General features: G+C 41.1%; 1 protein-coding gene across 6 annotated transcripts in view; it reads left to right on the top strand.

Annotated features, from left to right (window-relative positions):
- The first annotated feature begins 1,237 nt into the window (after positions 1 to 1,237).
- myt1b (myelin transcription factor 1b) overlaps positions 1,238 to 12,876 on the top strand; it is a 149,612-nt gene continuing 137,973 nt past the window's right edge. For 3 of the 6 annotated variants that reach the window (XM_085392744.1, XM_085392748.1, XM_085392745.1), the window contains exons 1-2: positions 1,238 to 1,338; positions 1,586 to 1,701. In XM_085392744.1, coding sequence (XP_085248870.1) covers positions 1,590 to 1,701 — 112 coding nt within the window. In that variant the 5' untranslated portion in view covers positions 1,238 to 1,338; positions 1,586 to 1,589. The remainder of the gene's footprint in view (positions 1,339 to 1,585; positions 1,702 to 12,876) is intronic. The other 3 variants (XM_085392746.1, XM_085392742.1, XM_085392743.1) reach the window with 2 other exon arrangements.

Raw genomic sequence — 12,876 nt, 5'->3', positions numbered from 1 at the left:
ATCAAAATGCTTCCTCTGAATGTTGACCCTTAATTTATGCTAAGTAATACTTCTCTTTTCCCCCCAGTTGCTGCATTTACAGTCTCTGTCCACATGAGGGCAGACATCTTCCGCTCCAGTTAAAGAGCTTTTCTCAAAATGAAACCAGTTCAACTACTACCTATTTACTGTAAATGTTAGAAAAGGGAATTATCCTTTTATGCTGCTTATTCTGTGGTGTTGTCAACACCAGATAGCCGACCACACAGTGGGGACATAGCCATGCTTTTCCTGAAAAAAAAAGAAAAGCAAATTGACTCAGTTCGTCTTATTTTGTCTTATATAGCACATCTTGGCCTCTTTTGGCTGCATTCAAATACAGGCAAATGGAGGTTTTGGGACACGAATTGGTTTCGTTTTACATGTTGGCCTTGTATTTGAATTGCAGGTGCTCTCCTGTATCTGTTTGTTTAGGGAAATCACTGCAGCACTCACCCACCTGTTCACTCCTCTTTAAGCGTTCAACAGACTTCAACTGACAAAATCCAGGTGAGAGTTAATATTTGCTGGGAACAAGTGTGTGCTGTGGATTTCATGTCATTGAGTGGCGAAAACTCCATTGAAACATTTTCTGGAGATAACTCTTTGTAGAGATAGTTTGGAACTTTCTCTCGAGGCAGTCTTGTGACTTTTGGCTACTGGATTTTGCTTGTTGTGGCCATCTCACTGAAGAAAACAGTGGTATGAAAGGAGCAGGCTGAGAGGGGATGCACTTGTAGTCACAAGGCAGGACAATAGGGAGCTGTGTGAGGGACTGCTGGAGTTGCCTGGGGCACAGTGACTCTCTGCTGTTACTTTGATCTTCCTGCTGTCAGGAAACCATGCCTATTTATTGAATTACATCTAGATGAAGGCATGTTTCCACTTGTCTGCTGTAAATACATATTTTAGTTCTAAATAGTTCATCTTTAATGGCATGCATTTCCCTGAATGGTACATTTCAAAATAAATGTATGACACATGCTCAGTGGAGTTTAAGCCCTCAGCCATATTTTGGCTTGTGTCCCCCCCCCCCCCCCCCTCCCCTTTTTTGTTCTCCCTCTAACCCCTGAAAGGACAGCATTGTGACTTCTTCTCTTCCTGAATGCTTAAGTGGCAACAAAACCACTCCGACAGCATTCTTAAGAAAAGAGGAACTTTTTTTCTTTCTTTTGTCCTGTCACCATGGCGCAGTGTTCAGCAAACAGTTATTTTTAAAGTTTTCTGAACTGTTTGAGCAAGAAGATATTGATCAATATAAGAGGTCAAGAAGTCCTGAAATCAGTTTTGAACTTTTGAGTTGGAGCTTATTCAATGGAGGTAAGTTTTTTTGGGTTTGTTTTTTTTTTTTGCTTTCCTGTTACTTATGTCAACATTGCTCAAAATAGTTCTATGGTAATCATCTACTATTGTATACTTTTTGCTGTAAAAAGCACTAGCCAGATGTGAATAAAAGAAAGGGAAAACCTCCCCAACTTTTTAGCATGCTTTGGCTTCAAAGCTCACAGTGAAATCTACTGTGAAAATGTGCATACAAACATATTAGATGTTTGCGTTTCCTCTTCAGGCACATGGTGATGTCTACTGGAATTCTTCATCTCAAGGTCAAGAGGTCACCAACAGCTGTGCTTACACACTCTGACTGTGACTGGGCCATGAAGGATTGCGAAATCGTTGAGAAAGGTAAGATAGCTCGCTCACGATGAGGAAGTCTGTATGAGTGCTGTGTATGGTGAGCTTAGTCTGCAAAAACTATAACAAGTCCCTCACTAAAAATGCTGATACATCCCATGATCCATAAATAATAAATAGGGCCAAGGATTGTTCAAATTAAAAAGTGTGCATTGAATTAATAATTGGACCTATAAGTATGCTAGGAGTAAAAGCTTATGACGTGCAAATAAAGACATAACGAGATGAGCCTCTTTTATGTCTGTCTTGATTTTGAACTAAAAGTCCAAAGTGCAAAAAGGATTTTTGCATGCTTATATATTTCACAATGCCTGCTTTAGTGGACACTACTCTTTTATTTTCATGGCTGAGTACTTTTGAAAATTTCAGCTTTCAACTTTAAACACATTTCCATGAGGTCCTTTGGTTAAAAAGAACACCAAACATCCGGCTTGTTTTCAGCGCTCAGTTCTAAAGTCTGCATCTTTGATGACATTTTTTTCCCCACTTTTTGCTCTTAGGGACAACCATTTGGGAACTTTCCAGTTTCTTTCAGCTCTTTGTTATCTGAAGCTTTAACCCTTTAGATAACAAAAGTCAGATTGTACTTTTCAGATTGATCAACTGATATATCAAAAGGTGATTTCAGTTTTACTACTTCAAAACAAAACGCTGCCTGGCCCACCCTAACTGTAACTTCCAGTCATACCAGAGCATCCTTTCCACTGGCTACTTAATCAGTGATTGGCCCAAAGAAAACCTGCCATCACCAGTCTTCATTTTATAGCCACAATCAGGTTTTAGATGAACATTTAATCCCAGCCAGATGATGACTTTTTTGGGAAAATCTACACTCACTATCATATTATTCATCACAAAAAATGCACAACAATAATCATTTAGCCAATGTTAATTTGCTTGAAAATGACTATGGTGAGCATGTACTTCAAGAAGAGTGAGGACAAAAAACTGCCAAGAAATTGTTTGGCGGATTCTCTGGAAAGACAAAAGTAGAAAAGGAGACGTGGTGGTGGAATGAGGACTTACAGGAAAGTATTCAAAAGAAGAGGTTAGTAAAGAGAGCTGGCAAAGGCAAAAGGCTTATAGTGAGGTCAGACACTTGTTTGGCTGAGCAGAGAGACTGTGGTGGAACACAAGCACACCTGTACAGCAGGTTGGTCTTATTAAAAACAGAATAGAAATATACTAACAAGTGAAGAGAGTGTGTTGAAAAGATTGAGGCTGATGAATGCAGAAATTTTTTAATTTTGGATGATAGGACTGAAATGTGTGTATTCCTATCGCGAACAAATACAATCAACCTTCAGTTAATACTGATATTCCCTGGTAAATATTCCACATGAATGAATGGCTTCATTTCCAGGTATGATCAAATACAACCCATCACCCTATGAGACCTTGGAGAGGCTCTAGTTTTTCTGTTACCCTCACTTGTAAGCATCTAAAAAAAACAGATGGAAGGGTAGATTCAGAAGTCTGTTGAAACTTTATTTATTTGGATATTTTTTTCATTTCTGTGTGACATATTTGCTAACACTGCTACAATTACAAATGTATGTCCATACTGTAACTGCTGCACTGTGTAGGTTCAGGTGTTGCAGCGACCTTCTGGGTGTCTAGCAGCTGACCCTAGATCAGACTGAGGTTAGTGACATTTTACACCTCAGTGCCTGCCTATCGTGCATTAATCCTCTGATAGCACCTGTAACCTTGTGTGTAAATCTGTGAAGGGGAAGACTGACCCACACTTTCCTACAGCACCCATGAAGTCAATATACTGGAGGACAAAAGTTTTTTGTCCTTTGCATTAACTAATTCAAGAAATACTTGATAATACTTAGGCATAGATTTAACTGTGTAAAGACAGCAAAGAAAAAGAACAAGACTTCTAATACGCTTTATCCATACAGCTGATTTGCATACATTTGTACAGCTGTGCTAAATTGAAAGAGTAAAAGGAGACTATGGGATATGTGTTGTGGTGTGCACTTATCATAAAACAACCCTTGGATAAAGTGTGACAGTCTTTATGGCTGCTGTGCTGTGCTGCTGTGCTGTGCCTCTGGTTGTTATCACCCTGCTTATTATGGATGCACAAACAACGTACACACACACACACACACACACACACACACACACACACACACACACACACACACACACACACACACACACTGCCCCCTGTGCTCAGTCCAATTGACACACTCAGTTTAGTTTTGTGAGAAACTGTGTGTTTGCATGTGCATCTGTCCGTGTGCATGTGTGCATGTGTGCAGTAGACTGAGTTATGAGCATGAAAGAAGCAAATGGTATTTGACCATGTGCATTGTGTTTTATGAGATGAGCAGGCTTTAATGACTTTGTCACCAGTAAATGGACACTGATTTGTAGCACAGCTGTCGCTCCACACTCTGATCAACTCTGGAACCTTCTAGAGACACACTTATGCAGAATTAGTAAATATGCACCACATCCCCAGCATTAAAGACCTGTGTTTAAACCATATATGCTCACAGAATTGTTCACCCAGAGTGGGATTCTGGCACAGACTCATTAATGGGTGTTAATGGTACAGAGAGTAACTGCAATCTAAAGTGTAATTGAACAAAAATTACAGCTGTACAGATGCAGGCAACAGTCATGCATTAGATTTCATATTCAATCAATGCTACTATTCCTCAGAGATACCGCTGATCTATAACCTGCTATCAGTAACATGGCTTTGATCCCATTTTTGTAGATACTGTGCAGATGGAGTTATGTTATTTATTAACACAGAGCAGATGTAGCAAGAGGCTCTTTTTGGAGCAGTGAGATGCTGTTCAACCCCCCCACCCCATAAAACAACCTCTATGTTTCCCACCACCCTGCTTACATGTCCTCCAAGGGTGTTTGTTCTGTAGTTCCACTTGCACTGCTTGTGTTGGGGAAGGGTTTAAAAATGGAAAACCAATTTGGAGATGGGCGATCAACATCACAACATGAATCACTGTAAGCCTGGTCATTTCATCCTTGCCTAGTTCAATAATCGTGGCGCAGGTGTAGTTTCAAAAGGTAGAGCTGACAGTTTTGCCTTTTATCTAAACATTTAAAATAACATATATGTGTTTGCAAATTGTTATGTTAAAGTTGAAACAACTTTTTTGCATATAATCTTATAGTTTAAGAAAACAGATACATGGAAAAATGTAATGTTGATATGTATTATTAAAAAGAAAATACAATAGTGTTTTCCAAATAAGAATTGGCAAATCATTTTTTAAAGGCTGTTTTCTCAAATCAGTTTCTTCCATAGACTGTATATAAATGATGGATGTTAACACTGTGAGGTCACTCCGGTTTGTAATGTCTTGTCTATGACTTTACTTGAGTTAGAAATACTCTAGATGATTTTTTTCTTACATAAATGGAAGCCTGTACTTTGCCCTATAACTTCAGTTCCTCTTGTCAAGTAGATTAACATTCCTCCCCAGGAATTTGATGTCCTCAAGTCATCACTGTAGCATTTTAATGTCATCAGAATGACAAAGCTTTATAAAGTGGGTTTCACACAGAAAGTGATTAGTAGTAATACAGGAACCTAAGACTGCAGATTGTCAATGTTGTTCAGGGACTTGAAGCTGAGATTGGCCAAATACTCTTTAATAAAGATGTCACTCTCAGGAAATAATAACTTTGATGGCTGCTTCTTCAAATCCATGAGAGATGCTAGCTGGATTAAATCAGCCCGAATGTTTGCGTTTTTTTAGTCACAGACTAGGGAAAGTAGGAAATGCTCAGTGTAAGATGCTTAATTAATTTTGGACTCTCAATAGCAGAAGAAGAGACTTGGGTATAAAAATGTGAATTCAGTCATTTTTTAGTTTTAAACATGTTTTTGAGAGATTTCTACATTTTCTGCCATTCCCTTGTTTTATGGCAGGTGTTCTAATAAATTTGTTAAGCAAAAATTTGTTACTCTAAGGTAACATAGCCTGACACTGTAAAACACGGTAAAACTGTCAATCACAGGAAGCATTCACAGGAAGAAGAGGACCCAAAAGCAGGCCACAGGGAAAAGCTCAAAATACAATTCTTTAAACCAAAACAAGCCTAGATTATGCATGAACACAGAATTAGAAACAAAACAAACAAATACCCAACAAGTTAAACATGATTAATGCGTACTGTTCTCCTCCTCTCCTCCTCTGGCTCCGTTTTGTCCCCAGTATACCTTTTTTGCTTTCTTCTGACCATTGCTCATGCTAGGGCCTTTTCTCTAGGACCTAGGTCAGATTGACTGCTTTTCTTATCAGATATTTATCTACTCTGGTCTCACAGCATGACTATTATGTAATTTCTTCTTCATCTTCTTCTGTTTTACTGGCAGTTGGCAATCAATTTAATTAGAGCAGGTAGTTGTACTGCCCTCCGTAGAAGAGAATGTAATTGTTCTGCCTGTTACTAATCAGCTGGAAGCAGATAATCTTCCACACCTATGTGAGGCGAATCAGTGGTTGGGAAACACTGAATTAGACTACGTATATGATTTTTTTTCTTCATGATTTAAACCAACACCTCTCTAAAAGTCAAAGATGGTAAAATAAGGGACAGTTGTGATATCATGTCCACCTCAAATGCTTTTCTTATTGTTAGCGCACACATTTCAAGCAGCTCCTCACACAAGAATTGCACAGAATGGTCAAATGCTGCTGTGCAGGTCCATCTTCTTTATACTTAATAAACCTGCCCCTGAGTAAGTTTGACTTTTGAGAACTGACAGATCTGGGATCTCATCAAGATTTCACTGAGAATGTCCTGAACGTATGGAGAACAGGCCCTAGGACTTTTTTTCAAACAGTGGCCTTGCTCCAGGTAAGGTCACTGTTTTGAATACAGTTAGTTTCAAACAACACTTCACAATTTGTTTGAGTGACCCTTTATTTTTCTTGACATTCAATTGCATTGTTTGACGTAAATATTTGTTCGTGTTTTGTTTTGGACTTGTTTTAAATTCTTGGTATGGTTTTGCCATACACACACTGTTAGCTTCAGCCTTCACCAGCAGATGTCACTGTTGCAGAGTGTTTACAGAGTCCCACAGGTTTGGTGTTTTTAAATGATTTGCTTTACGGTTGTCAGCACTGTCTTCTTCACTTCACTGCATCACCTTACAGACATTCAAACGGTTGCATTGATCTATCAATCTGTCCTGTTTACTCTGCAGACTCAAAGCTCACTGTCAGCGTAACAGGTGTGCCCTTTTGATTTCAGGGAAATGTCAGATGATGATGTGTATGAGGAGTGCGTTTGTGTGAGGCCTGTGCGTTATCAAGTTTGAAATGATTTCTCGTGTTCTGCTCTCTTACCATCATGCACTCTGTGTCTTATACACTCTCGTCTGTTTCTCTGTGTTCATTTAGCAGTGAGCCGCAGCAGCAGCAATTCCACTCATGTATGCTGCACCTTGTTGACTTTAGCCTCATTAAGAGACCAAATGAATATGACGAGTTGTGACATTAGGCTACAGCTGGAACAAATGCGCCAGCCGCTCATTCTCTGGCCTGGCCAATTTTTTTCTTCACTTTGTTTCTCCCTCCCTCCCTCGCACACACACACACACAACCACACACACACACACACACACACATACATGTGCTCGTTTAGTTTTCGGGAAAGGGCTCGGTGGGGTTGATGGGTTTGCAACAATATTGGAAATGTAGATGGGCCTGTGTTTTGAATTGGATTGCATGCTTTGATGCAGAGACAGATTGTAAACTGTGATTTTATTAAATCCTTCATTAGGATTCATCAGTGAGATTGGATCAGAAAAAGGTCACTGTGCAGATGCCCCCCCCCCCCCCCCCCCGCCCCCCCAAACCTCTCTCTTTCCTCTTTTCTCCATCCCCCTTTAAACATACCCTCCTCCTCCATCCTTACCCCCCTCCACCCTTTCTTTCTCTGTCTGTCTCTGCTTCCACTCAGCAAAGCATAAGGGGGACTTGCTCCATCATCTCCCCCTCATGCACTCTGGCTCACTCTCTCTTCTCTCGCTAGCCCTTGCCCAAAACAAATTTGGGGAAAAATTATCATCATGGGCCTGCTAGAAAAACACAAGGTGAAAGTGACATTATCCCCCCCAACCCAGCCCACCCTGGACCCCCCCCCCCTCCTCACCGCCATCTAGGCTGGCGCCAGTGGGACGCCTGTGCCACAAATCATTTGTATACTCTCATTTCTGCGAGCGGGCCGCAATGTTGCTTACTGCTTAGCGAGCAGATGACTTTCAGAAAGAAGAGTGAATTGGGAGGGAAGGATGAAGAGACGGGGCAATGAGGAAAGAAGAAGAGAGGGAGGGAGGTGTGTGTGTGTGTGTGTGTGTGTGTGTGTGTGTGTGTGTGTGTGTGTGTGTGTGTGTGTGTGTGCGTGTGTGTAGGGGGGAGGTGTGGCAATTTGCGTGTGAGGACGTCTGTGGGAGTTGGATCTGAAATTGCGAGGGAAATTGTGCGCGCCATATGTCAAGTTGTGCAAAGGAGGGTTCTCATTGTGCACCTATATTGTGTGTCTGTGTGCTTATGAATATGTGTGTGTTTTCTGTTTCAAAATGAAGCATCTGGGCTGTTTATTGAATCACCTTCACCATTGTCTGCATTCCCTGCTATTATCGCCAAAAGAGCTGCAGCCACCCCCCCACCCGTCTACTTCCCCCTGTAACAACTCGGAAATGGGAAATGTGGTGCACATATTGTCTGTAGCTAGTGTTTGGTCATCTTTGTCTCTCTCTTTCTCTGACACACACACACACCCTTCCCCCACCCCTGCCCAGTGTGATACATCATGATTCTTCTGGTACACTGAATACATTCTCTATGGAGTCTGAGCCCTCAAGTCCATGCAGGCGAACATGTGACATTATATTCCTGATTTAAAAAAAAAGGTGTTATTTCACTTCCGGCACAGACACACACACTTGTTTTCATATATTAGTGAGGACATTTAATTGAAATGATGCTTTTCTTTGCTGCTTACCCTAACTATCAAAAATGATTGCCTAAACGTAACCATAATCTAATTGTAACCTTGACACAAAAAACATAATTTCGAATCTCAAAAATGCTTTCAAACTTGTAGGGATGGGCATTTTGTTCCCATAAGGGACTGTTGGTTCCAACAAGTATAGTAGCATTCCAATTTTTGGTCCTCACAAAGATATCTAAACATGGTATGTACACACACACACACACACACACACACACACACACACACACACACACACACACACACACCAAGTCCTAGTATTACAGAAAAACAACCATAGACACACTTATCAGACCATGCATGTTTATATAAATATAAGCACATACACCCATATTCCTCCCATGGCATGGCGACGTACACTATTACCTGCACACAAATAAAAAATACTCTCTTTTTTATCATCTCTCAGTCTCTGTCATCCTGGCCCACCCACACAAAAGCCACCCCACATGCATAACACTCACAGTTAGGTTCATTCTGCATAAATATAGAATGGAGACAGTGTGGCACAGTGACCTGCAGAGGAACCCGTGTATTTTGCCTGCAAGTTCCACAAGGGCCCTGTGCTTCCAGGAAAGCCATGCAGTATTCATGGCTCAGTCACGGGAATCCGCAGGGCAGGATGGTAGAAAATGCAGTGGAAGTATGGTGCTAGCAGCTCAGCAGGATAGTGAAAGTGTTACACAATATGCACTGTAGATCCTCAGTGTGCTTTTGTATTTGATGCCTGATCTGTGAAGTGGAACGCCTTCCTTTCAGATAGTCTAAATCAGGATTCAGATTTGCTCTTCTATTTGTCTTCATACATTTTGCACATGTGCGTGTGTGGGACTCTGTTTCATAAACATGTGGTCGTGTGTTCATGTTTCATGTGTTTGTATGTCTTTATGCTCCACCTCCTGCTTTGAGAAATAGGTCCTTTCTTTATTATCACCCCAAAGGCAGTCTGACAGTTTACTGTCTCTCTCACACACAGACACAGACACACACAGACACACACAGACACACACACACACACATGGTGGAGTTCCCTGTGACCCACATTCATTAGATTCAACCCTGTGGTGCCTCCAGGGATCTTAGGGGAGTTATGCCCCCTGCATTGAGGGTCTTGACTCTGAGATATGCAGCCCATGAACCCCACAGCATTCATCCTGTTTAGGGGGTACTGCACTTAGCAATGCTGGGAGGTCGCAATTGAGACGACGAGACCAGAGATAAAGACGTTTGGCTGACTGAATATTGCTGCACAAAGACCACAGTCATATGAATATAAACATCTAGTGCCTGTTTACTGGCAGAAAATAAAAATAAATGTCATCTGATTTTTCCACAGTTGAAATGCTTATGTCTGCTAGTCCTCTGATTCCACTGAATGTAATCCACCAGTAACCAGTAGAAATTACTATTTCCAGTATTTTCACTGTTCAGGAAAACATTAAAGGAGCACTTTGTGAAATTGACACTGAGAAGTAAATAAAACTGTCAACAGTAGGAGGCAGCATAGAGCTGGAAACTTATGGTTTAGATGTCAGTCTTTGTATACTCTCAACAGTTCTTACCGGAGGTCTTTGGCCCTTCACCCTCTTCAGAGAGCTGAGATACCACTGCTGTCTTATTGTCTGTATATGTTGCTTCAGGCTGCCTTTTATGATATTGCTTGGTTAGTTTGAGCAATATCTATTAGCAAGAAAGTTGGTAAAGCAAATCGGGCCAATTTCCTTCCGTCACTACCTAGTGGTCAGCAAGGGTAAAAACAGATTACAGTTTTTGCCCACTGCTTGAACACATTTTGCAAAACTCCGCTCTCTGTGCCAAAACTGTACACACAAGTACACATGACACAACACTGGGAAATATACCATTCACATCTGTGCCAAATTGAAACTCTACTCCCAAAACCTAAACTCTGCTGTCAAAACCTGACATTCCTTTGTCAAAATGTAACTCAAAATGACAAAATGACACATACTTGCATCATATGCAAACACTGACAGATCAGGGGGAACACACTAGTCTTCTTTATATAAAACACTGCAGTCCTTGATTTCCATTGTTTATTCAGAAGGCACATTTACAGGACACACATTTTCAAACAACCAAAAACGCAAATAGACCTACTCAATATTGTACATTGCAGTACCATGAATTCAGATAAAGCAAAAAAAACAACAACAACACAATACAGTTTTTGCCCGTTGCCTGAACACATTTTGCAAAACTTTGCTCATTGTGCCAAAACCCTAAACACAAGTAAACATGACACAACACTGGGAAATATACCATTCACATCTGCACCAAATTGAAACTCTACTCTCAAAACCTAAACTCTGCTATCAAAACCTAACATTCCTTTGTCAAAATGTAACTCTGTTGACAAAATGACACATACTTGCATCATATGCAAACACTTACGGAGCAGGAGGAACACACTAGTCTACTTTATATAAAGCACTGCAGTCTTTGATTTCCATTGTTCATTCAGAAGGCATATTTTCAGGAGACACATTTGCAAACAACCAAAAAAGCAAATAGACCTACTCAATATTGTACATTGCAGTACCATGAATTCAGATAAAGCAAAAAAAACAAAAACAAAAAAAAAAACCATAATACAGTAATAGAAAAAACACTATACTGTAAACAAAAAATCATGACAATTGTGCATACATGGGCTCATGGATCCCGCCGTCTGTTGGGGTCTGGCCACAGGACCTCATCAACATCGCAAGCAATGTCTTCTCCCGCTAGGCACCGGGGAAAATATCCTCTTCCATGTCAAAACCATCCATGGATTGCTGTCACCTGAATGTCGCCGCATTGCTCAGGTCGAATCCAGCTTCATCAATGAAAATGTATTCATGAGGCTGTGCAGCTCCATCCATGGCCAAGATTCTCTGAAAAAAAGGGGAACATATCACTGTACTACAGTGCTACACATACAGCACCCTCACCCCATCACACAGGTACCTGTGTAGCTCTCAGAATAGATCCATGTGGTACTGATATGGTACATATTCAGCTGCTACTGGACTTCACCAATACTCTATTGTAAATGTAAGGGACAGTTACACGTACCCGTACATATTCAGCTCGAAGTCCTTTGACCCTGTCACTGTTCCTCTCGAATGGGACTCTGTAGAGCTGCTTCATGGTGATGCTGTGTTTACCCAAGATGCGTCTGATGGTGGTGATGCTCACATGGTCTATGTTGCTGAACACTCGCCTGTCTGCAAGTATTTTCCGTCGTAGCTGGTGGAGACGGATGGCATTGTCTGCCCTCACTAGGTCCACAACAGCAAGTTCCTGCCGTTGTGTGAACAGGCGTTGGCGTCCTCCCCCAGAAGGTCTTCGAGTCATTCTAGAGAAATACAACCACATATTGTCATCGGTTTGCTTATTTTTCTTACAGTACTTCACTGTATATACTGTGTCATCCACTGTACAACACTACTTCAATATAAGGAATCAGCCACTTTGGCTGCAAAAGGAGCATTAGCACCCCGTACACTTGATATGGTAATGTGATATACTGTAGAACAGTGCTATAAAACCATCTGAGTAGAGCAGAAGGTATGGAGGTGAAGACATACCTGTTTTCTAGTCGGAATGTTCGTATTACAGATGCCACTGTGAAGCGGCTTAGATGTGGGTGGACTCTCTGCCCAGCTTCCCTCATAGTCAGGCCGTGGTTGATGACATGGTCCACCAAAGTTGCTCTTATATCATCAGAAATATGGGTCCGTGCATGGCCTCTTTGACCTCCTCCTCCTCTTCCTCTTGCTCTCCCTCCATCCATGCTTGCAAAGTTCTTGAAATGGCTAAACTGAGGGCTTTTTGTGGTTGGCTAATTGGTGTTCAGTTTTGCAAGTAAGTGCCTTCAGGTGTATATTTGAGTGGTTGCAATTACCCGATGTGTTTTGTATTTTGGATACATGTGTTTTCCAAATGGCACCCTGAAATTTCATTTTTGAACGAAGTGTCTTATGTATGAAATAGAGTGTAGTATGCAGGACCATGTGTGTTGCATAAAGGAGTAAGTGTGTTGCATAATTGCAACCAGAGTGCAAAGCAGCACTTTTGTTTAAGGTATGGGTACATGTGTTTGAGGTATGGTAACAAAAGCTTCAAGTTGTGTTACTTTAGTCT

This window comes from Rhamphochromis longiceps, linkage group LG20, assembly GCF_057381845.1.
Source record: "Rhamphochromis longiceps isolate RC_006_pf linkage group LG20, R_longiceps_female_GT1.1, whole genome shotgun sequence".
Taxonomy (NCBI): domain Eukaryota; kingdom Metazoa; phylum Chordata; class Actinopteri; order Cichliformes; family Cichlidae; genus Rhamphochromis; species Rhamphochromis longiceps.
Note: the sequence above shows the minus strand (reverse complement) of the source record. Positions and strands in the feature narration are given on the sequence as shown.